Genomic DNA, 23,074 nt, shown 5'->3' with positions numbered 1-23,074 from the left:
CAATTATGATCAGTGCAACAAAAACTGGAGCATTGGAGTTGCCACTCACATATTTATGAAGCTGAAATAACTGTGGTGCACCGGCTGCACTCCTCATGTGCAAAGTTCACCCGCAGAACAATGGGAATCAAACGATCCCAGATGTKCTCTGAGCACAGTATTGGGTTGCACACCTTTGCTAGCACCAGGCAGGGCAGCCCCGCTGCGTCTGCACCCTYGGAGCACGACTGACATCAGCCCCTCATCCCCGGCATGCAGGACAATGGAAAAATGTCAAGTGAAAAAAAGCCCTGCAGATACTTGGCTCATTCAGGTGTGGTGTTAAAACCCTGCCAAAAGGACTTGTGTATGATTTATCAGCGTAACGCTCCGGCCAAAGCTAAAAACCAGACTTCACTGCCCTGTTAATTTTGATACAGAAACCAGAGAAAGTTTAAAACATTGCTGTCCARTTTAAAAGAAAACAAAAAACCAAAGCTGCCATAATAGCTAAGAGTGGATCGTGCTGTTTAAAGAGGGAACTGAAATTTTCTGCTACACAGCTAAAAAATCAAACATCCGGCTTTTTGTTAAATGCATCGAAAGCAAATCCCACCGTGTTTTCCACTGGCCTGGCGGGAGTAAGGATTAGGTGTTGCAACCGTAGCTGCTTGGCTTCCCAGAATATTGTATTTTACCAACCCAAGTCTTTTTCTTCTCTTTAAGCAGCAGCTCTCCCAAACTTGTTTTATGGAAGAATTTTGGTCATTTTAAGTGGCATCTCCGTTATTGGAACCATCAGGGACCATTTCTCACAGGGGTTTGACGTGAGCTACCAGACTAATACTCAACAGAAAGCAATCTCAACAGGCTGTATTTTGGGTGTGTTATTGAACACTTGTTATTGAACACTTATTCCACAGCAGACAAAGCAGAATGTGTCCCAGCCAGATGCAACTTCCCCAGCAGCCTCTGGCASGCAGTGCTCAGTGTGCAGGAAGGTCACTGCCAGCACTTGCTGCTCTTACAGAGACCTTACAGCCCAGCTAGAAGGAGGAGAGACTCTGGCAGGGACAGCTCTGCTGGGACAATTCTCCAAGCTTAAAAGTATGATGTATGTAAAAATTATACATTGTGTATAGTTTATATTTAGACATGGATGCACCCATGCRAAATACCTATATAATACATTATGCATATGTATTTTAATATAAATACATATATAAGGAAGTACAAAATCCTCTCTGCTTTCCTTTTCACACGTGCTTTAAATCCTTGGAATTTAACAGCTGCAGAAGCAACAGCCTGTGGATGCAAATGTGCATCACAGCACACTCTGCCAGGCCTTCCACCTCTGTCGAGCTGGGGCAGTCTGGCCAATAGGACAATGGAAAAAGTTGTTAAATATGGCAAGATCCAAGACTCAGGAATTCACATTTATCTTGGAATTGTCAAATTTCTGTTGGACAGTTATTCTCTCACTGAATCACGGGGCGATGATAGGACTTGTGCAAAATCACACACAAAAACTRCTCTCGCACCATGACCACAGAACTGTGGGCTGGCAGCGTATTTCTGCTGCTTTCCTTGAAAAGGYTTTTGATTTTTTAAATTATGTTTATTCAAAAATCTGCTGAATSTAAAAGCCCCAGACAGGCAAAATCTGTTCTCTTCAGAAACTAAACAATAGTTCTGATAACATTAATTTTGAACAAAACATGTGAGTTCTTTGTGAGAAATTATACTTAACGCAAATCTCAGTGTGAAAAAAAAGCAATTAARCAATTGTAGTTTTCAACCATAAAGTTAAAACCATCCCCTCTAATTGCACAGCAACACCTGCATTGCACCACCTCAGGCAGCTGCAGCGAGTGAAGATTCACACCCATAAAACACTTGGCAACCCTGCCACGGCAGCAAAGCTGGTCAGCTCCCATCACCAGGCAAAGCACTCACACCGGGGAGGGACAGGCAGCCTGGCACCTCTGAGTTAAGGAAGATGATGCAAAATTTATCTCCAGCAGCAAAGGTGCCTCTACCTCCCTGCCACAGCAATGTGTTTCCGTTTATGTGTTACTAAACTACCAACACACTGACATGCTGGGTCTACCTAAACTGCAAAAAAGGTAATGAATTAAGTGGCTGCTGCAGTGTAGGGGGAGCAATTTTGGCTCACAGAGTCCCCTATGTTCTATAGCAGCCGTTTCTAGGGGCATGCATTTTCTCCTGAGTACATGCTCCAAAACTTAAATAGGTTTGGCATGATTGTAAGTGAGATGTTTACACACATCCCCTAAAGTTGTGACTTTTGTAGACACCGAAACAGCATCAGTTTGGCTGCTGCCCACACTTCTGTTAATTAGCATGAACTTTAGAAATATCGTAACTAAGTATTTTCTTCTTGCCTGTTGCATCTGTGATGTAACTGAGGGAAACCATCCTTGAAAACTGCCAGTGGGACAAAACAGGCTGAAAAAAGCATCTTGTTTTGTTCCCTTAATAGTAATCTATTCTGTTGTTACCTTGCTAGGGTAACCCAGGATTTTAAAAGTGAATCTCTCTGCTCCCACGACACTTTTTTCCCTAAAATTTGCCYTATCTTCTCAGAAGAAAGGTGAGAAAAAACATCACCCTGGCTGCTGGGGGAAGAACTCCACCTGCAAGCACTACCTGAGCAAGCAGAATATACTACATTCAACAATTTGATTAAAATGTAAGTTTTTCCAACAGGGACAGATCAATTGGTATCAAATGCAGTTGGRAGGCACCATAAATAAATGGCCCATTGGACATCAGAGCCAAGTCTGGCTACAGAAAAAGGGCTGACTACTCCTACACAGGTAGATCACAGATACACATTGCAGATAAAATACTTGCCCCCCTTCACCAAATTTAAGGTCATTCCCTTCCTGGCAGGCCAGCCAGAGTAAAGCTAACACAAACACCAAAGCATTTAGAAAAATGGCAGTTTAATGTGTAGTGGTAAGACCAAAGAAACAAAACATTAACAGAGTGTTACAGAAAGAAATGTGTCATTTTTTTTAAAAAAAACTTTTAAATTAAAAATGTCAGCAAACTCTAAAGGGAGGGTATTCTCTTCTCAAGATTCACATTTATGATATTGCTTATGTCTAGAAAAATCTGATTAACAAGTAATTAGGCAACTCCAATTCTAAAGCTGTGAAAAACAGGCTAAAAAAGCCATAAAACTGTGCTGTGATCTCTAAACCCAATATAATTGGGCAAAGACAGATCTTCAGGTTGCTTTGCTACAGCTTTGAATCCAGCTGAAGATCTTTTCCTGACCCATAGTCAGGGAATCAATTCACAGAATTAGCAAATAACTTCCAACACTTTAAGAAAAAAGTTGATTTCTTTCCCAAACTACTCACCAGTGCTTGTGCCATCTAGTGGCCCCTTTCTTCGGGTGAATACCATGATTCCTTATTAAAAGCCTTTAGTCTTAAAAGCTGCTTCTTTYATTATTTTAAATGAAAGACTAGAATATGCAATGCAGAACACCACTGCTGACAGAATATAATAGAAGAGAAATTCACYCTCTTCTGCAGACAGCAACCATCAACACGAAGCACTTACACTAAAAAGGGACATGACAAAACCACATTTTCCCTTTCTTCAAAAAGGCCTTGTATCCCCTTCAATTAAACCTCTAAGTAGCATGTAGGGCAAAATAACTGTTTATATAAAAAATGGATCCTTTGAAGCAATATCTCTCTCCTCATGCTCTATTATTTGGGTCTGAAACTCTCCAGCTCAGTTTTTCTGCATGTTTTATTCGAAAAACAGATCTATAGCTTCAGTTTGGGTTCTTTTGCCTCCAAAGCCTTGGYTGCTACTTGCACTCTTTCTTTTAACAAGCTAGCTTCTTCAGCACTCTTTTGGGCTTGTGCATGTTTCAATAAGAAGTGGGTAAGGAAGAGTTTCAAACCTTCCCGCAGTATTCCYAGTTTGGGGTTGTCAGATACCCTGTAAAAATACAGATCAAAAATATTATTTAGTCTTCTCCTGTTTCAGAAGTTTCTTATTTTTTTCATCTTCTTCAAATAGACCTATAAAAGAAATCCAACCTATAAAAGAAGTTTTATTGAAGAGGCTTTCAAATTACCAAGTCTACAYTGGTTTGGCAAACAGCCCACTCAACATACAACTGGCCCTCAGCAATAAAATGGAATATTGCAGCCTCAGACTTGCTTTATGTAAACAATTACATTACAGCAAAAACCCGAAGCAAACACTGTGTTCAAGCTTCCTTGTGTTGATGCATAATARTTGAAACATCACCACTGAATTTTTTCAGTCACTTTATGTGACTTTGCAAATCTTATCCACTCAAGTSCTAAGCATCTCTAAGGATGGAGATTTCCCAGCCTTTCCAAGCAATTCTGTTCCACACAAAAAGTAGTTTTTTCGGAGAATGTTGATTAAAACCCTATTAAAAATACCTCAAACCTTTCCCTCATTAGTATCACTTTAGTTTTCCTTCTTAAGATACCTCCTAGCCATGACTGCTGGCAGAGTGAACCCCACAGCACATAGGTGGTACAGCAGTAAGGGAAAAAGGCAATCACAGAGCTCTGCTACTGAAACCCTCTGACCAAAATGATACACTGAATATCTGGAAGCTTTATCTTGTATCACACTTCTTACAGTTGCATCTTTATCAGAGCCTGTATCAAGACACAAGTGACACACGTGACACACTTTCCCCATTCAGCCAGGAGAGCTCACATTTTAAAGGATAGAAGGCTGATGTGGGGAAAGGCACATTGCAATTCCAAACAAAATAAGCAAACTTGTCTTCTTAATTACTACTCAACAAGGGTTCTATGGAGATGTCAGTGATCACTTACCTCACAAAAATATCAGTAAGTTCTTCCTCATCTGCTTTGATTAAGAGTGTACTTAATACCTGTCGCAAGAAACGGACTTTGGGTTTGTCCAGTTCACTGAATTCAATTACCTGGCAGACAGAGAGGGAGAATTAGATTAATTCAATTATTTCAAACAGTTGGTCGTCTCTCCTAAATGAAGAGCTTTTAGCACACCAACTGGCCTCTGCATATACTGAGTCTTGAGTTTAGCACAGAATAATTACTTGAGAATGCTGCCTCCAAAAGCCAATCAATAAGGAAAGCAAAGAACCTTCTAAGGAATAGGAGTCTACTGGTACCAGAATTCCAGATGTCATTTCTCAATTAGACAAATACTTCATAAGTACCTAGGACAATCCATTTAATTGCCTGCTTAATACATTTCAATTATTCTTCTAATAAAATTCTATGGACTCCCCATTCTGAAATCCAAGAAATCTACTCAGCACTTTTTTGTCTAATAAAAACAACATCAGCTAAAAACCGCAGCACAAAATTCACTGGCAAAGCCTGTTAATGAAGGGGCCTCAGTTCCAGCTCTGGATACACTAAAAGAAATAATGCTGTAGATAAAGAAATGTAGACTTTCTCTATGCCTGGGTCACCACAGCCTTCCTTTTCCCCAAATTACAGCATTACCACAATCAATTGAAACCATTTGGTAATTTTAAAACAAGTTTATCTTAGCATAATCAGCTAAAGTACCAGATAGGTAACAGAGAAAATACACCTTCCATAGAACTAGCAAATCCAGGGAAAACATRTAAGGGTTTGAAAAGAAAACACACCAACCTTGAGAACTGAAAGTGGCAGTGACTTTGTCCTTATTAAGTGAGCCAACAGTGAAACCAAGTTGGAGACGGCAGCAGCTGACAGGTTTTCTAAGTCTCTGATTTTGTCCCAAATACTAAACTGAAATGTCACCTAGGGGTCAAAGATAAAATAATAATCCTACAAATCAAGTGGCTGTTTAAATGAGTTACAACATAACAGACCTTTTGACCTTCTATTCTTTATAAGCCCTCTGTTAATTAACAGAAATGCTTGATCAGACTGTTCCAATTATTTTAAAATGCATAAAACAGAAGAAAGAAAACCTTCAGCAATAGGTATTTTATTTCCTATTCAGATCTGACTATGAGTATGCCTTACTGAATGCATAGCTCTACCAGCACAACTTTTTCTTGGGTTCAAGGTCCAGACAGAGATGCATCCATTCTCAGGTATTCAGTAACTGTCTTCCTAACCACAATTAAGACAATACACCAATGAAGCAACAGATTTGTCTTTACCTGAAATCGTCTTTCATATTCACAAAACTTCTTAGCCAAAAATGCATAGAAAGGGTTGAATGTCTTCTCCTGTAAGCAGCAGTAAAGGGTGACATGAACTATCTCTCTCTCCTGCTGATCTTTCAGTCCAAGCCTAAAATTTAGCAAGAGCATGAGAATGAYTTCATAAGGAAAAACTTACTGACACAAAGTAAGAGCTACAGTCAGCATCTGAGAGTAATACTTTAAAAACCCTCCAAAYAGCACATTAGATTTTACTTGTTAGAAAGTACTTATGAAGTCTTTACAATTCTTAATGGACTCCAGCTTTTGAGAGTGTTGGCTAAACACTCCTGGCAAGTATCCTGGCATGGCAATGTGGAAATGCCACAGTATTTTGGGTGTTAAAGGAGTAGCTGCAAAAGCAAGACCTCAAGAGACAGAAGTGGACATGATAAAAATATAATAAATGCCCAGGGAAGGGCAGGTAGCCCACTCCATGTTTGTAGCTCTCCATGAACAAAAGAGAGGGCACAGAGGTACCAGCAGTAGCACTGCACCTACAGATACCACTACAAGGGTTAAACAAAGAAACAAAGGGTAAATAGTGAATCAAGAACTGCAGGTTCCCACTGGGGTTATCTCACACTTATGGTCAYAGGAGGAAAAACAGCCTTTGGATCAGTGTAAGCCTATTCAGAGAAACATGTCCAGGGCCTTCTCTTTTGTGGTACTTAGTAGGGATAAGAAAATATTCAAAGATRTTTTTCTTTCCTGGTGATGTGAATTTTTTTATCTCTGGGTCCAATCCATGCTATGTGATACTTGCAATTAATCTTTGCCTGATAGTAGCCTAAGAGGGTACAGTAAATGATTTCAAAGCACCTTAAAAAAAAGCCTAAAGAAAACAATATCTACAAGTACTTATGTTGGTGTCCCACTACAAAGGCCAAGGACTGAGCAGCCTTCCCACTCCAACAGCTGACCAGTCTAAAAGTGGACTGAGACAATCCGGCAGGGAATGGTAACTAACCCACAATGCACCTAGTTTGTGAAGAATATAATTTAACTTCCTAATGCTGCCAAATGCTTGGCAGCATTAAAACCAATTAAAATGAAAAATGYATCATATTAGGATCTGAAAAATATCAAACAAAATTCTTCTTATTGCTTCAAGTTTCCCAGGGCATTACTACAACTCAAGAGTACTTCATAACCAAGTCTGACTCCACTGGAACTTGCCCTACTGTCTGTAGAGTAGCTGGTCATTCCTTGATGCCTCATTTGTCCACACCCCCAGATATCTTCAACAGGGAAAATACTGCTGTTCAGTCCAAATTTCACAGATCTTAASGTTTTACAACAGAAAAATCTGGGATGATTTCAATGCTCATTGCKGATGAGCAGGGAAAACTTAGAAGTCTGCTCTTCCCAAAGGTGCCAGTACCGTAAGGGCTGTGTCTGTGAAATAACCCACCTGCTCTCCCATCAGCCAAGTTACACCTGATTTCAGAGCAACAAAAAGTATTTTTACAAATACACAGGCTTTCAGCCATCAGATTTGCATTTAATAGATGACTTGTGAAATTACAATGCAATAACAGATCTGGCACACTCCCCTTTTCCTCATTCATCAACAAAACACAACTTCAAAAATTGCCTCTTCCTCAAATTTAAGCAGGATTCATTCTCTRTCCTAAGAGAAACTGGTTAGTGAAGAAGGTGTGGCCTTTCATCTGATGAAGAGGATCTAGTCTCATTCCTCTTTGTTGCCAGTGGTGTTCCCAACCCACCCTTCACACTGACACCTGTGCAATCACTGAACCACTTCAGGGAGCTGTTCTGGCTTCAAACTTACTACTTTCATTTGCAGTAAGGAGAAAAGGGACTAGAAAAACCATAACTGCTTGGATTTTAAGTTGTTTAAATTAGCCTTTAACCACATCTCAACTCTACCACAGAACTAGCAGCAGAATCAACAAGAGCAGTTAAAATATTTCTTTATATGCTCTTTCTCATGAGACTGACATCAAACATATGAATACAAATTCMCACACACTCTGGAACACATGTTCACCCTGCAGTTAATTCCTTCACTGACAATTCTGTGTACTTTCCATTACACTCTGCCAGATGTGGGCAGATTTAAGAATTYCTCTCTCTGAGTTTGCTGTATAAACATCAGCACCACACACCAGGCAATCTACAGAGAGTTTTTCTGCCAATCCTGTATGTATTCAGATTTGTGTACTAGCTTACATAGCACAGCTGAGTGTCCAATTTGCAAATTGAGCTACCAGGTCTTGGCAAGAACTGCAGCAGCAGCAGCTAATTTCTTTTAATTGAACAGGCCATATTAAGATATTGGAATGACTCCATCACAGTCTTAAATCCAAGCTGTGTTTTGCAGAAGTGGCATTTAATCAAATATTAGTTGACTTTATTACAAAGTCTGTTTTAGTTCGGTAAGCAAATTAAATAATTGCATGCCATCCTGGTAAGACAATACCCTTGAGTTACACAGCTGTGACAGAAAAGTTCAGACCTGATCTCTYCCCTCCCAGTTACTACAGACTTAACAATTAATATTCTGACAAACAGAAGGAATTAGTTAGTTTGAGCTTTTCCCCCATCAYATTTTCTTCTGAAGAACTGTTAGCCCAGTGATAAGGAAACTGATTTTAACGTGAAAGGACCCTGAAGCAAATCCAAAGCTAGTAAATTCTGCAGGAGGGAAGTGGAGGTGCTAGAATGCTACCAGGTCATGAAAGTATGGGCAGAGATGGCTTAACAAGGTGGCAGGAAGTCGAAGAAGTGGCAGTAGTTCAGAAATCACAGCAATGCAGCAACAAAACTGAGACATTCTGCAGGGGCTTCTGGTCTGCCCTTGAGGAAACACGGCTCCAGCAGCCTTCCATCCACTCTACTGGGATGCAGAGCCTCAATGTGAAAAGGCTCCCTACATCAAAAGATGTTGCAAATCAGTTATAGCCAGGAATGACATGAACAGGGACTACTCCTTTCCTCTGATTGCCAGTCAGTTCTGCCTGCCYCCATTAATCCTTACACCAGGGTTCTGGTCCCTTCTCCTACCCTTTTATCCTATGTGCATCACTAGCTATGCAATTCTTTTAATTGTATTATCAACTGAATGCTCTTAAGCCCAGACCAGAAATGCTGTATTTACAACCTATTCTTAATTCTGGGCTGCCTTCTGTACTAGTCTGTACTTACTTCAGAAGTTTTTCAAAGGCATCCATGAAGTCTTCACTCATCATCAAGACACAAAAAATACTTCTCCTGATATCAGTGTTCATTCTCATCTTACGAGCAAGCTCCATTATCTTTGCACTCACCTGAAAATAAAGTTATATGCTATATCATTTATGTTTGCCTTAAAATAGCTATTTCTGTACAGCCTTAAATAACACCATCAATGAAGCTCTCCAGTAAACTATGAATCACCAATYCAAAGGTCCTGAGCTTTTGTCCAGAGGCACAGGCATCATCAGGAGCTTTTTCAACTATGGAAATACATTTYAATCTACCTTAATTGTGCCAATTCATTTTAAGACGTGCTTCTCAATGTAAGTAATTCACCATGACCATCTCATCACATTACTTTTAGAATCAACTTGGATATATGCCACAGACAGACACCACTACCTGTCAGAATCCCTACTAGCAAATCCACTTGAAGAGACTTGAAATCAAGTCTCTTTTTTCACTACAGCAATTCCACAGGATAAGAAAAAAAAAGCTATATCATATTTGTAGTAACAGCTCTTACGAAGCACATGAATACAATGTTTAAAAAAAACCTAAGAGCCGAATTTACAGTCCAAAAGCTTGGTCTTATAAACGTATGTGAAGGTTTTTTTGATGGGCTCTGAAATGCACGCATTCATCCATGCAAAGAATCTTCAAAAGATCACAARCACTTAGACTTGTAACAAAGCTTGGATTTACCTTTCCTACATGCAGCTTTTGCTGGGCCTGGCTCTTCGTATCACTGATCATTGGTGCTCCACTCCAGGATGAGCCGACAATCCACCAGCGACCAACCTGGTCAGCACTGAGGAGAGACTCCAGCGACACACGGAGCTGAGTGTCTTTGCTTGAACCACTGCTGTGAACCTTGAATAACAAGACAAAGGAAAAAAAAAGCAAAACAAAAGCTTTTATTTGAAATTCTATTTATTTTCTTAGAGAAAACAGCAAGTACTTTAATTACTTAAGATTACTTCCAAACAAAAACTTTAAACATATAAGTTAATATCTCCATAAAGGACTTCCTGTATTTCCTTCCCATCCTTTGTTTCAGGCAGCAACTGGAAAAGAAATTACAAGTTTCCCATATGTGTAATTTTTTAAATGCATGAAGTTGCATAAATATACATGTAGAAGCTCTTGGGGTTATTATCTGAAAAAAGAGTTATGAATTTAAAAAGTAACCATCTTAGAATTCAGAAGATGCTGATATTGCAGCATCTTACAATCTTATTGTGACTCTYCTTTTGAACACTTGTGACTACATAAAATGACTCAACAAACTGCCTTACATATTGTACAGTACAGATAATAAAAAATCTCAAGTTATTTGAACAAAATAAGAATTTTCAGCAAACGAGTCTAGAAGTGTATCAGGAGGACTGCAAAAATTTAAGAGAGGAAATCCTACAGAATTAGGTTACCTAGCTTGYTTTTGCCTGTCCTCTTATCCTGATCTGCCTGTCTTGAACTGATAAATTACTTTTACYCCTTTTATATTGGGCTGTTCTACACAAACTGCTCTGTCAAAAAAAMCCCAACAAAACCCCAAAACAAACAAACAAAAAATCCTCAAGTAATTATTACACAAATTACTCCTGGATTAAGAACAAGGAGCCTACATATGCCAAGAAAGTTCTCACCAGTGCTCTTTGCAATTTGCGGAGTCTTTCGACTGGTTCAGGATCATAACCAGGAATCTTACGCATGTCATTGTTCCTCAGTGCCAGCATAGTCTCCAGCATAAAACGAACCTATTGGGAAATGATATTGTTCTGTGGATTATGTGCTGTGGGTTTATTAAATAAAAGCAGAAGAGAGCACTTTGAAATAACTATTCTGTGAGAATAAGCAGCTCAGCTGGCAGTATACATAAAATTTTAAATACAGATAAKGTTTACTTTAACCTCTATTACATTTTGTGTACAAGCTTCATCTGCCAAATACCATGACTCAGTGACCATTTTTTGAAAAATACAAAGTATCATGAAACAGAAAACCTGTCCATTGCATAAGACACAATCCAGTCCTCCMTCCCCGTCACAAGCATTTTGGTGCCTGTCTCCTAAGAACTAATGCTCAAAGACAGACAAGAAGAAAGCAAATAACTGAATGCAACACTAAAGGTACTTTAAAATAACTAAACAGAATGTAGCAGAAAATATTTCTGCAAATTAAACAATGTATCCAAGTAATTATTACAGCCTATTAGAACATATAATCTTTAGAACAAATACATACCCTAGTCTGATCCTGGAATTTCTTCTCTGCTGTACTTGCTTTCCTCTGGGCTTCAGTGATCAGKTCCTTCAAAGCCAATGCATCATCTTTCCTCAAGGAAAAGCCCACATTTTTCAGAAGAAACAGAATCAGCTCAATCTCTTTTTCAGTRAAAGTGCTAACAAGCTTTTTCAGAATATCAAAGATCAGCAGGCAATGAACCACATGGAAGTTATACAGATGAGCAATCAAGGCAAGCAGATTTTCACATTCTTTCCCTTCACCATCACTTTTACAGAGTTCATCAAATTTCTTCACCACGGCTTCCAAAAAGTGAGCACCGACCTGGCAATTCCATTCAGGGAAAAAAAAAAAATCGAGCAGTTAAATCTAAGTAGATTTTACAGMCATCTGTAAAATATTTTTTTTGGGTCACTGACACTATTAATTTTAAAGAAATATTGTTGCCTCTCTCAACCAATATGGATGTTCTACATCTACATACACAAATATTAAAGTGGTGGGATGTTTTTGTAGATGTCTATGTCATTTACACCTCATACATAACATCCAGTTCCTTTTAAAATCTGTGCAAGAAAAACAAGTATTATGAACCTACAGTACACTTGTATCAGCATTTGTTTACATAATTTTCATGGACACACATTAGCATCTTTCCAGCTGTCAGGCTATCATGTTGTTACTGCTAGTCACTCATCCACGAAAAGCTGCCATGTCAAAAAACAAACATATTGCTGAGTTTGGCATTCCAGAACAAAATCCTTAAAAATATATTGTGAAACAATCCCCAAAATACCAAGTTTTCACAGTTGCTGAGCATGGGCTTAAGCTGCTTTTGAAGTGGGGATAATTCTTAGACATTTGTCAATGGTGCGGTTGGGAAAAGAAATTTTGGTATGTATTTATTTCTGAAGAGAGAGCTGATGTTAAAGGCTGGGATTAGAAAKCACACTGAAACACAGGGAGATAGATAATGAATACATTGCTGCTAAGAAACACTCTCACCCATTATTATTGTGCTAAAATCTGCTGGCTTTTTTAAGGAAACCAGCAGTCCCAGCAGCAGCGCCAACTTGCATTACAAGCCTTGAATAGCTAAGGTTTTAACTATCCAATGGCTGCACAAATTTATAAACACAGGCCAACTTCAGCATTGCTTAACCTAGTCTTCAGTGCAGCTGTACTATCACACCTACATGTAATGAACATTGTATATATATTTTAGAGAAACACCATATTTGCAGTCAGAACTGCCTTTCAAGCAGCAAAGTGGGGAAAAGAAATAGTTTAATGCCAAGGCTACACGGAGAAAGCTGCTGTAATTGCATCCATCTGATATTTAATATGGTTTCAGATGAGCATTTAGGCCACTGCATGACAAACCAAAAACCTTGCATTAATACATCATTTGCATTGAGATATGGGGAGAAAAAGAAAGAGTAATCTAATAGGAACATACTGCTGAAACAAGTCAGTTTCCTAACAGATCTTCCTCTAAAATTAGCAAAATTCTTCCCTTTGACATCAGTASCTTCAGCATCAGCTTAAGCAAGAGAGATTTTATCTCATTCATYAGGCTTAAAAACACAAATCAAAATYCCCTCAAAAAATGGCCATGCTTTTTAAAGTTTTTAATATTCCAGAGTAATTGTTATAACYACTTAATTCCACTGATGATTTGCATGATTTGCTTAGAAAAGAAGTCTATCCACCAATGTAAAAGGATTTCTCTAACACTTTTCTTATCTGGATACATGTAGTTAAAAACAATACCCTCGTGTACCCATGAGAATAGAAATAGGTTAGTGTAACTAAAGGGAAGAGAAGTTGAAGGTTAAAAACTCTTGATTACTGGATGCAGAAAGATTTTGATGAAAAAAAGATGGTTTTATAACTGACCAGTGGTAACTCATGGAGGAAATAAAATCAGATAAAGCAACAGATGTAGAATCCTTCACTTGCAGAAGTCTTGCAAGTAAGCTACAAAATACAGATGAAACTCAACTGAAGATGCTTGTTAGTGACACAYAGGTAAAAATTACAGGGCAATTCAAACAAAATGTCAAGGAAAACACTCTACAATATGTATTATTGCACAAAATTCATCCCAACACAAGAATTACCTCAATTCCTACGTTATGATGAAGGATGCTAACCAGAAGGACRTGCTCCATCATCAGTCTCGCAGGCATGGCAACTGCAGTAACACAGGCACTCATGAGAATGTCTGTCAGAGTGTCATTCATGTCCTTCCTGCTGTTGGCCATGTAGAGCTCTTCCATCTGTCCACTGATGGAGGACAAATTTGGTTCACTCAACCTATGGAGAAACAAAATCCAGTATTCACTCTTTCTTACACATAGCTCCACAATTTTGWGTTTACCCAACAAACAACTATTCTTTTTAGAGAAACTAGTTTGACTTAAGAAGAAAAGAYTGATGACTGAAAAGGACCTTTTGTATTTTTCTGTATTTACTAAACTAAAAAAGTATAATATATTTAATTCTAGTGTAGTTTTTTTTTTAAACCCTAGATGTAAAAACACATTAGCAGCAGTGTTTACAAAGCACTGTCAATTTGTTTATTGTCACACTGAACAGATTTATTAAGAAAACAGACTRGTTTTAGCAGTTTTAACCATGGCACATCATTTCTTTGAAKAAATYAAGCAGGAAAATAATTCATAGTTTMACATGAATGGCATACCAAATTTCAAATGACTGAACAAACTCTAGTCCWCATTTTAAAGGTAACAAATGAAAAACACCAATAGATTTCTTATTTAAAAATGCTCTAAAATTGAAATGAATGTTAATTACTTTTTCTGTGCTWTAGTAGTTTAACCTAGGAGGGGCTGCTCCTCCTGACTTGTAGTGTTGGAGAAATTTAATTTACTTAAAAAAATGTAAAACAAACCCAAACCTGTTTTCTTCTGAGGTTTTTATAAGCATACTCCAGCTGACACTTAGTGAATCGTATATAGCACTTGCAGGCACTGCTGCATGGAATCCAGCCCAATCTTAAATTTATTTTCTAGGTTTTTCAACATCTATAATGATTAACTTTGAAGAATTTATACCAATAAAGATAATTGTTCTTAACCATAGCAGACATGATTGCCAACTTAAAATCAGTTGGTGAAGACAAAAGTCACATCCTTGCCACCTGGGCTTGAATGATGAGCATTGTCACATTGATCCAGAAAGATTAATGACTTGCCTTATTATATTACCTATTAATGAGGCCATTCACCATTTTCTTCAGTCTTCCCAATTCTTCTCTTTTCTTGTCATCCAGTGTTTCCTGAGATTTCCTTATTTGAGGAGGAATGTACTTTGTAGCAGCATGATTATCACTCTTAGCAGGAAAAGAAGAAAATACCAGATGAGACCAGTATCCTAAATACATGAACACAAATATACATTTCTATTTCAGGTTAAAATACCAAACTTTTAGTTAAGGATATATCTTTCCATCTAATAACCAATGCCACAGGAACATGCAGAAAAGAAACAGGCAAAAAGTTACCCTTTATGACAAACTTGATGGCAGCAAAGTCCCTCTTYCCTACACATGGAATTTTCTTTAGGTTATGGTCATTAAAACCTGACATCTTAAGTTCTGGTTTTATTCAAGTGTTATCAGTGACAGTTTAAAAGTTTAGGCCCATGAGGGCTAAATGACCTGTGTGACTTCCTCTCCTCCACCCATGCAACAAGACCTAATAATGGCAGACCCTCTGGGATCCTTCAGAAAGCAGCATTTCACTGTGTAACCGCAGCTAATTTCAACACAAGCTCTCCTTGCAGAAGGGCTTAATAATATTTTTAAACTCTAATGCCAAGGCAGTTCCTTTTATTTGCAGATTTCACCCACAGACAGCTCTCCCATGCCTTGTGCTGGAGGGCATTATCTGCCACCATCCTGACTTGGGAACTCTYCCCTCCGTGTCTAACACGTGTCCCTAGGATGTGGCAGGCCCCTCAAGTCAACACTGTCGCTAGGCTGTTTTGAACCATGACAGCGCTCCAAGTGGCCCGACTGGACAGCAACCACCTGGGCTTAACGGCGGCGATGTAACTCCGTTTYATGTTCAGATTGTGGGATGTGCTTTGGGAAGCAGCTCTGTGCTATCCGAAGCGAACATCCTACCTCTGCCTCCTCCTCCTCTTCGTTCGAGGGCTCGCTGGCCGCTGGCACCGCGCCGTCCTCGGGGGACGAGCTCCCGCTCTCCCAAGATCCTTCCACATCATCCCCCTCTGAAAGGTCTGAGGCGTCCTCCTGAGCTTCCTCATCCTCACCATCCTCCTCGTCCTCACCATCCTCCTCGTCCTCACCATCCTCCTCGTCCTCACCATCCTCATCATCCTCCTCGTCCTCACCATCCTCCTCGTGTTTGGGCGGGCGCTCCCGGGTCCCCGGCTGGGTGTCCCCCTGCTGCTCCTCGTCGCTGCTGTCGCACAGCTGGCTGAGCCCGGCCCTCGTACCCAGCGCTCCCAGCACGTATCCCAGCCCGTCCCGCAGGAAGCTCTGCGGCAGCCGCTCTGCCGCGGACCCTTCCTGCTTCTTTCGCCGCTTCCCGAGCCCCAGCTGCCGCTCCAGCCGCCGGATCTCCTTCTCCTCCTCCTCGTTGGCCTCCAGCAGGGCCCGTTTCCGCGCCGAGGTGGCTGCGGCGGCCGAGGGGGCCTCAAGGGCTGTCGATGTCTGAGCCGATACCGGCCTAGGCCGCTGCTTCCCACCGGCAGGCGAACCCGGGGCTCGGGGGCGGGCGACGGGAGACGACTTGGCCTGAGTCGGCTTGGCTGGAGCGGGTTTGGCCGGAGCGGGCTTGGCCGGAGCGGGCTTGGCCGGAGCGGGCTTGGCCGGAGCGGGCTTGGCCGGAGCGGTGGGAGCCTCCACCAGCTCCCCGCGTTGGAGTCGGCGGCGGCGGCTCCGCTTGAGCCTGCGCTTCTCCTTCCTGGCGTCCCGGCGGCTCCTGCGGTTGTACCTCTCCGAGTCTTTCAGCAGGGCCAGCGGCGGCTGGCCACCGGCCGCCTGCACATAGTCCTGCACCGCCTGCCGCAGCCGGTCCAGTTTCCCGCCGCGGCGGGCGCGGGCTGCCGCCCCCCGCTTCATSCCGGCCGCAGCCACACCGCGCCTGGGCGCCGCCATCTTGGAGAGGGGCCGGGGGGCCGCTTCCGCCGCGCCGCCGCCATGCCGGGCACGGCGCCCCCTGCTGGGCGCGGGCGGCGCCAGCGCTGAGGGGACGGGACCTTTCAGAGCTCCGTCCGTAGAGATCTCCTCGTTTGTACGTRTGTATTTAAGAATCACAGACTCATAGAATAAATTAGGTTGTAAAGGACTTCTGAGATCATCGAGTCCAAWCTATGACCGAACACCATCACGGCAACTAGACCGTGGCACCTAGTGCCACGTCCAGTCTTTTCTTAAACACTTTGAGGGACCATGACTCCACCGCCTCCCTGGGCAGCCCATTCCASTCACCCTTTCTGTGAAGAAATGTCCAACCCGAACACCTCCAGCTGTTTGAGKTTGTGTCCTCATGTCCTGTCATTTGTTACCTGGGAGAAGAGCCCAACRCCCACCTGGCTATAGCYTCCTTTCAAGGAGTTGTRAGAGCGATAAGGTCTTCCCTGAGCCTCCTTTTCTCCAGACTAAGCAAACCCCCCAGCTCCCTCAGCTGTTGCTTATGGGACTAATAGTACAGAATCTTCATCAGCTTCATTGTCCCTTTCTGGACATGCTCCAGAAAGAAAATGTGAAGCTTGTCTCTCTTCTTAGAGCAGAGACTGGAACAATTTGTTCCTCGCTGCCCTGGCTGTGATCACAAGGCTCGYATGGGGCAAAAGTCTCTTGCTGATGCCTGTCAAGGAGCTGAGGGACACCAGCCCCTGGCCTCTACTCCTCCTGCCCAGACTCACCAAGCCCCTTCCTACCCTGCCTAGCTCAGGCGTCTCTTCTTGAGTGTGCCAGAGACAACATCCACATCCATGGCCTCTTCTGTAGAGAAGGAACTTGGGGGTGCTGATGAATGATGAGCTGTCCATGAATCAGCAGTGTGTCCTTGTGGCCAAGAAGGCTGCAGGATCCTCGGATGCATTGGGAAGAGCACTGCCTGCAGGTCAGGGAGGTGATCCTGCCCCTCTCCTTAGCCCTAGTGATGCACATCTGGAGCACTGTGTGCAGTTCTGGCCTCCTCAGTATCAGAGACAAGGAGGTCATAGAGCAAATCCAGTGGAGGCTACAAAGAGGATTAAGGGACTGGAGCATTCCTCTTATGAGAAAGGGCTGAGGGAGCTGGGCCCATTCAGCCTCGAGAAGTGATGACAGAGTGGGGACATCATTATGTATATAAATATCTGTGCAGAGTGCCAAGAGGATGGAGCCAGGCTCTTCTCAGTGGTGCCAAGCATTAGCACAAGAGGCAACAGGCAGAAACTGATGCACAGAAGTTCCACCTAAACATGATTAAGAATTTTGTGTGGGTGACCATGCACTGGAACAGATTGCCCAGAGAGGGTGTGGAGTCTCCCTCACTGGAGATATTCCAGAACCATCTGGATACAATCCTGTCCCATGTGTTCTGGGATGACCCTGCTTGAGCAGGGAAGTTTGACCAGATGACCCACTGTGGTCCCTTCCAGCCCAACCCATTGTGGGATTCTGTGGCTGGTGCCAACTTCTCCTGGGGCATTTCCATCCTCAGCAGCATGCAAGAAAAGGTGATGCCACTGTCGGGATCTGTGTCTCTGCCATAGGCATGCATCCTCCCGGTCCTGGCTCTGCACAGCTGGTGACAGCTTGTCTGTCATYTGTGTGATCAGGGGAAATTAAATGTCCCATGGCAGTTTGCTGCTGTCAGCAGGAAAACCAATTGGTTGGTCTTATTTTTAGTTTCTCTGCTGTGCTCTAGACTTATGGAGCTTGCTGGGTGTGTGCCAGTCATGTCTGGCAGATGCCTGGAGTTCCCCAAAACACTGAGTTTTCCTAAGTTCCATTGAAAACTGGACAGAGGAAAGAATTTCGTTGCTGAACAAAGAGCCTCAAGATAAGCTTAGACCTTAGCAGACACAGGAAATTACGAATGAAAGCCAGCACACACGASTCAGTTTCAGAAAAAGGTCGATCTTGAGCCTGCTGTGGGGACCGGATCCAGWGGAAGTCAGGTTTCATTTTGTTTGTTGTGATACTCCTGACCTCTTTTGGACAATAAAGTACTGCATARGGCTTATATTTTACCTGAAAATTTAATATGGCTTTATTACTCAGAAGATTTTTTTGTCTTTATGCATGTTTCTATATTCTCTGATTACATCATATGTCCTAAATGACCCATGCCTCAGAAATCCAGCTTTCTCAAGGCTGAAGCATAATGAATCTTTCATCCTCACTGACAAAATATGTTSCATTGATTTGTCAAGGCATCCCTTTTGCTACATTTTAAACTATATATTATGCTGTAATTTATTGCYGGGCCACTCTTTATTCATGCACAGACAGCTCACATGCATTTTGCATCCTATTTATAGATTTATTGATAACAGTAATCCAGCAGCATGCCAGAATGCAAGATAAATACAGCTGAATGTAATTTGAGAAAATATTAGGTGCTTTTAAAACTTAAGATTTGCATCTTCTTTCTGTCTCATCATGTAATTTGTCATTAAGGGCAACTGAGCTTTCCAATAATGGGAAATTTCATGTATCTTGGAAAAGAGAGAAAATGCCAATATTTGCCTTCTACAGTAATTCATGTCACAAAGCAAAATGTGAAGAGCATGTATTTTGCTGAACCCCATAATCTGTGGGGTTTTCACCCAAATTTGGGTGGAAAAGGGCATTCTACTTTGTCAAAAAAATATATGGATAGAACTATTATTACCTATAATTGTTACTGTGTTTTTGAAGCAAAAATAATTTCAAAGAATTAAAACAATATTTCAGACAAAATATAAAYAAAATATCAAAATCAAGAAAAYGTAATATATAAAGAAACAYCAATGAAAATACCAGCATTCAAATCTAGTGGTGCCATATCAAAATATTACAARTATAAAAAATATTTCAGATACTCTCCCAGAATATTGTAGGTTATTATTTTACATTTACCAAWTTGGCTTTAAGTATCTGGTAAATACAGTCTTCTTAAAATCTAAAATGTGAAAAAATTAGGAACTCCTGCCAAGGACCCTTCCAACATTCTCGAATTGTCTAAATATCAGAAAAGGGATAAAATCCAATTTTCACTTCACAAATTTTACATTTAGATCTCTTAATCATGTGAACATCACTTACCAAACAGGAATTTGGAACTGAGGGAACATTTTGTAATTGTTCTTTGTTTTGACAGTGATSCCCCATCAGAGAACAAGCCACGAGGGCAGGCTTCACATTTGCAATGAAGTTGAGCATAATGGAATGATTCACTGGAAATGAAAGTTCATATAGAATTGTTGTTTCCTGCTGAGATAACTTTTGTTAACAGATTTCCTTTCCTATTACTTTATAYTCATGGATTATTATTTCCCAGCCCTTAGCAGAATGAGCAGAACACAATTCCTTTAGCCGCCTCTCTGCTMTTATCTCCTGTTCACCTCCCACATGCCATGAAAATGTGCCTTCGTGACTACATAATGCACATAGGTAGATTCTGGCTCTTCTGTAATTTGCAGCTMTTGAGAATATTTATCTCCACAGGAAATATCAAAGCAGCACCAGAAGGACTTTCAGACTGAGCTCATAAGGGTCGCTCTTTGTCYTCATCAATGGAGAAAACAGCCTGATTAATGTAAGAATATGACTCTAAATACAAAGCCTTTTTTGACTCTACAGGCTAAAAGCTTCTTGCCGGAATGAATTTATTCCAAGCACTGAGAGCCTTGGAAAAGTGCAAGTTACTCTGCTGTGAGTSCCCAGCACAGCATCCATCTACTGGYGGTACTGCTTCTCCCCATGTCATACTGTCACCACTGGGATCAGCAGAACTGAAATTTGGTCTGCTGGGAAAGATTGCCTGGGGAAGGACACTTATCTTTTGAAAAACGTTTTCCAGAGTCTCAAGGCAGTACAAAGTTGCTGACTCTTCGGATGTGTTTTTGTCCCATCTGTTGCAGAAGGTATTGGTAGGTGAAGAAAGTGACTCCCTTAGTGTTTTAAAGATGCATCCCTATTGCTGAGAATCCTGGTGCGGTGGTTTTGGTTGTTGGTTGGTTGTTTGGTTTTTTTTTTTTTTTTGTTTGGTTTTTTTTGTTTGTTTGGTTTTTTTTTTTTTTTTTTTTGTTTTTTTTCCAGGGTGTATATGCTAAGTAGTTCCTGCAGTCTTGGTCTGTAGACAGCTTAGCCAGGCATGCTGAGACAACTGACTGCACAAAGAGTCTAGAAAAATATCTGTTCTGGCACTTTGTCCCACATTTCCAACATCTTTGTACCCGATCTTGGGCTGGTCATTTATCTTCTCTCTGCTGCCTTTGTACAAAATGAGTTTCCTTCCATCACTCTGAGATTAAAGCCACACAAGTATATCCTCCTCTGTCTTCTGCTGACAGGTTTGTCTGCTGAAAAGGTTACCACCCACAGCACCYCCCCTTGAGGGGTAATTCCTGCCTCATCTCTGGGGCTGCATCAACCGATTTCATGACCAAAGGCTRTTTGCTGAGTTTTCCAGGTAATTGCTCTCTTTTAGTCCTTGAAATCAACATCCTTTTCAGTCAGTGCTYGCTGGTGATACTCCTTAAAAGAGATCTACCATCAGTTTAAGCTAATTTAGGCTATTTGACTCAGACAAATTAGAAAGTAACCATGAGTATCTTGCATGAGGATGTCTGTAGCTCTCCCCCTCCTCTCCAAGAAAGCAGCAGCCGAAAGTGGAAACCTCAGCTGGCAAAACTCATGGAGGGAGAAGGTGCACATTCACCGATTTTAATCATTGATATCTTCTAGTTCATTGGAAGAAAGGAATGGGTACTAAGGGTTATTATTTAGATAAATGATCCAAAAGACAAGCATAAAAAAGACAGATATGCTGAGTGAAAGCAGAAACCCATTTCCCCAACCCATTAGCATTTTTAGTTTTAAACTATAAGGAGATTATCTAGTACATGGCACAAGGATGTCTGAAAAAATGCAGATTGCCTTCTTGCTRTTAAAACGAAGAGGTAAATTGCAGCTAAAAATGAGCTTTTAAATTAGTGTTTTGTGCACATCACAGTTAAAAAAAAACCCAGTTGTAAATCAGAATAACACCATTGATCAAAGTCCCACATTATGGCACTTCGCATTTTTCATACAAAATTTATATAATTAAAGCTTCTGTGCCAAGAATTGTCTCTGTGGGAGACTTCATGCTAAACACCAACTTTATCTAATGAACACTTGTATTGTATTGTCAGTTTTCATCAAAAACCTGTACATACATACCATGGAATCCTTTTCCCTCTGCTCTTTCTTCTTTGTTGTTAATTACTGAGCTTTAACATACCAGTTGTAATTCTGTTCCCTGAAGATCAGTCTTTATTAGATATTTCTTTAATTCTGACAAGGCACCTTGAGAAAAAGAATATTCAGGAGTGACACTCCAGAAGAAATACCTGGGAAGGCTTGATTTAAACAAATTCCTAAAATTTACAGGTACTGTTCCTTTGTTAAAGTCACCTTTTACCTGTTTTTTTTGTGTATTTATTTACAGTAGCAAGAGTGCATGCTGTGGCACTGACACAGGAGCACTTGCAGCAGTAGCAGCGTGCAGTGCTACTGTTCATCCCCCTGCTAGCACTCTCTGGTACACGGTGGAAGGTGATTGTTTCCAGGGACAATCTCCAGCAGCTTTTTCAGCTCAGTGGGTTGCTMCTAGCTTTTAGCAAAAGTCTTACTGCATTTTTTTTCTGAGGCAACATGTAAAATATGATGTGTGTGAGCCAAATACAATGAAGTATTTGGAGGTMTCTCCAGGGTGTCAGCAAACTCTGGATCTGCTAACTTGTACTGAAACAATGATTTCAATTTATGCATGTTGGCTACCATTCTATATTTTAATCTCAGTTCTTATAAAGCATGATGTTATTTTGTATAACAGAGTATTAATTTAAGGTACAGTTCCTGTTCAGGAGCTCTATTTATATGACCATAAGCAGAGTGCAGCAGTGGACTGTGCCTGCCACATCTCTAGTTACAGGCCCTTCTCTTTGAATTCAGAGTATTTTGTAAGTACTTTGAAATAGCCCCACTGATCTAAGTCTGACTGACAAGACAGAAATYTTCTCCCTCAGTTTAGACAGACATCTACAGCTGAGCCAGTCACCTTGCTCTCTGTTTATAGTCAAATGAAGAGAAAGAGTAACTTTTAGAGGAAAAACCCCATGTAATTCACCTTAMGTTCTGCATCAGGACAAGATGATCAGTGCATTAGGCTCCCTTAAACCGCG

General features: G+C 41.0%; 1 protein-coding gene across 1 annotated transcript; it reads right to left on the bottom strand.

The window, feature by feature from the left end:
* Positions 1-3,027: 3,027 nt before the first annotated feature.
* NOM1 (nucleolar protein with MIF4G domain 1) lies at positions 3,028-16,813 on the bottom strand. The gene is made up of 11 exons (XM_057371077.1): positions 15,807-16,813; positions 14,887-15,011; positions 13,777-13,972; positions 11,654-11,977; positions 11,056-11,166; positions 10,112-10,279; positions 9,377-9,498; positions 6,164-6,296; positions 5,664-5,795; positions 4,851-4,960; positions 3,028-3,966 (listed from the first exon to the last, which is right to left on the bottom strand). The coding sequence occupies exons 1-11, from the start codon at positions 16,803-16,805 to the stop codon at positions 3,789-3,791; spliced, it is 2,598 nt and encodes an 865-aa protein (XP_057227060.1). The 5' UTR covers positions 16,806-16,813; the 3' UTR covers positions 3,028-3,788.
* Positions 16,814-23,074: the final 6,261 nt, after the last annotated feature.

The sequence above is a fragment of the Malurus melanocephalus genome, unplaced genomic scaffold, assembly GCF_030028575.1.
Source record: "Malurus melanocephalus ecotype Western Australia unplaced genomic scaffold, MMel_1.1 scaffold_140, whole genome shotgun sequence".
NCBI lineage: Eukaryota > Metazoa > Chordata > Aves > Passeriformes > Maluridae > Malurus > Malurus melanocephalus.
This window is presented reverse-complemented; position numbering and strand designations above follow the sequence as displayed.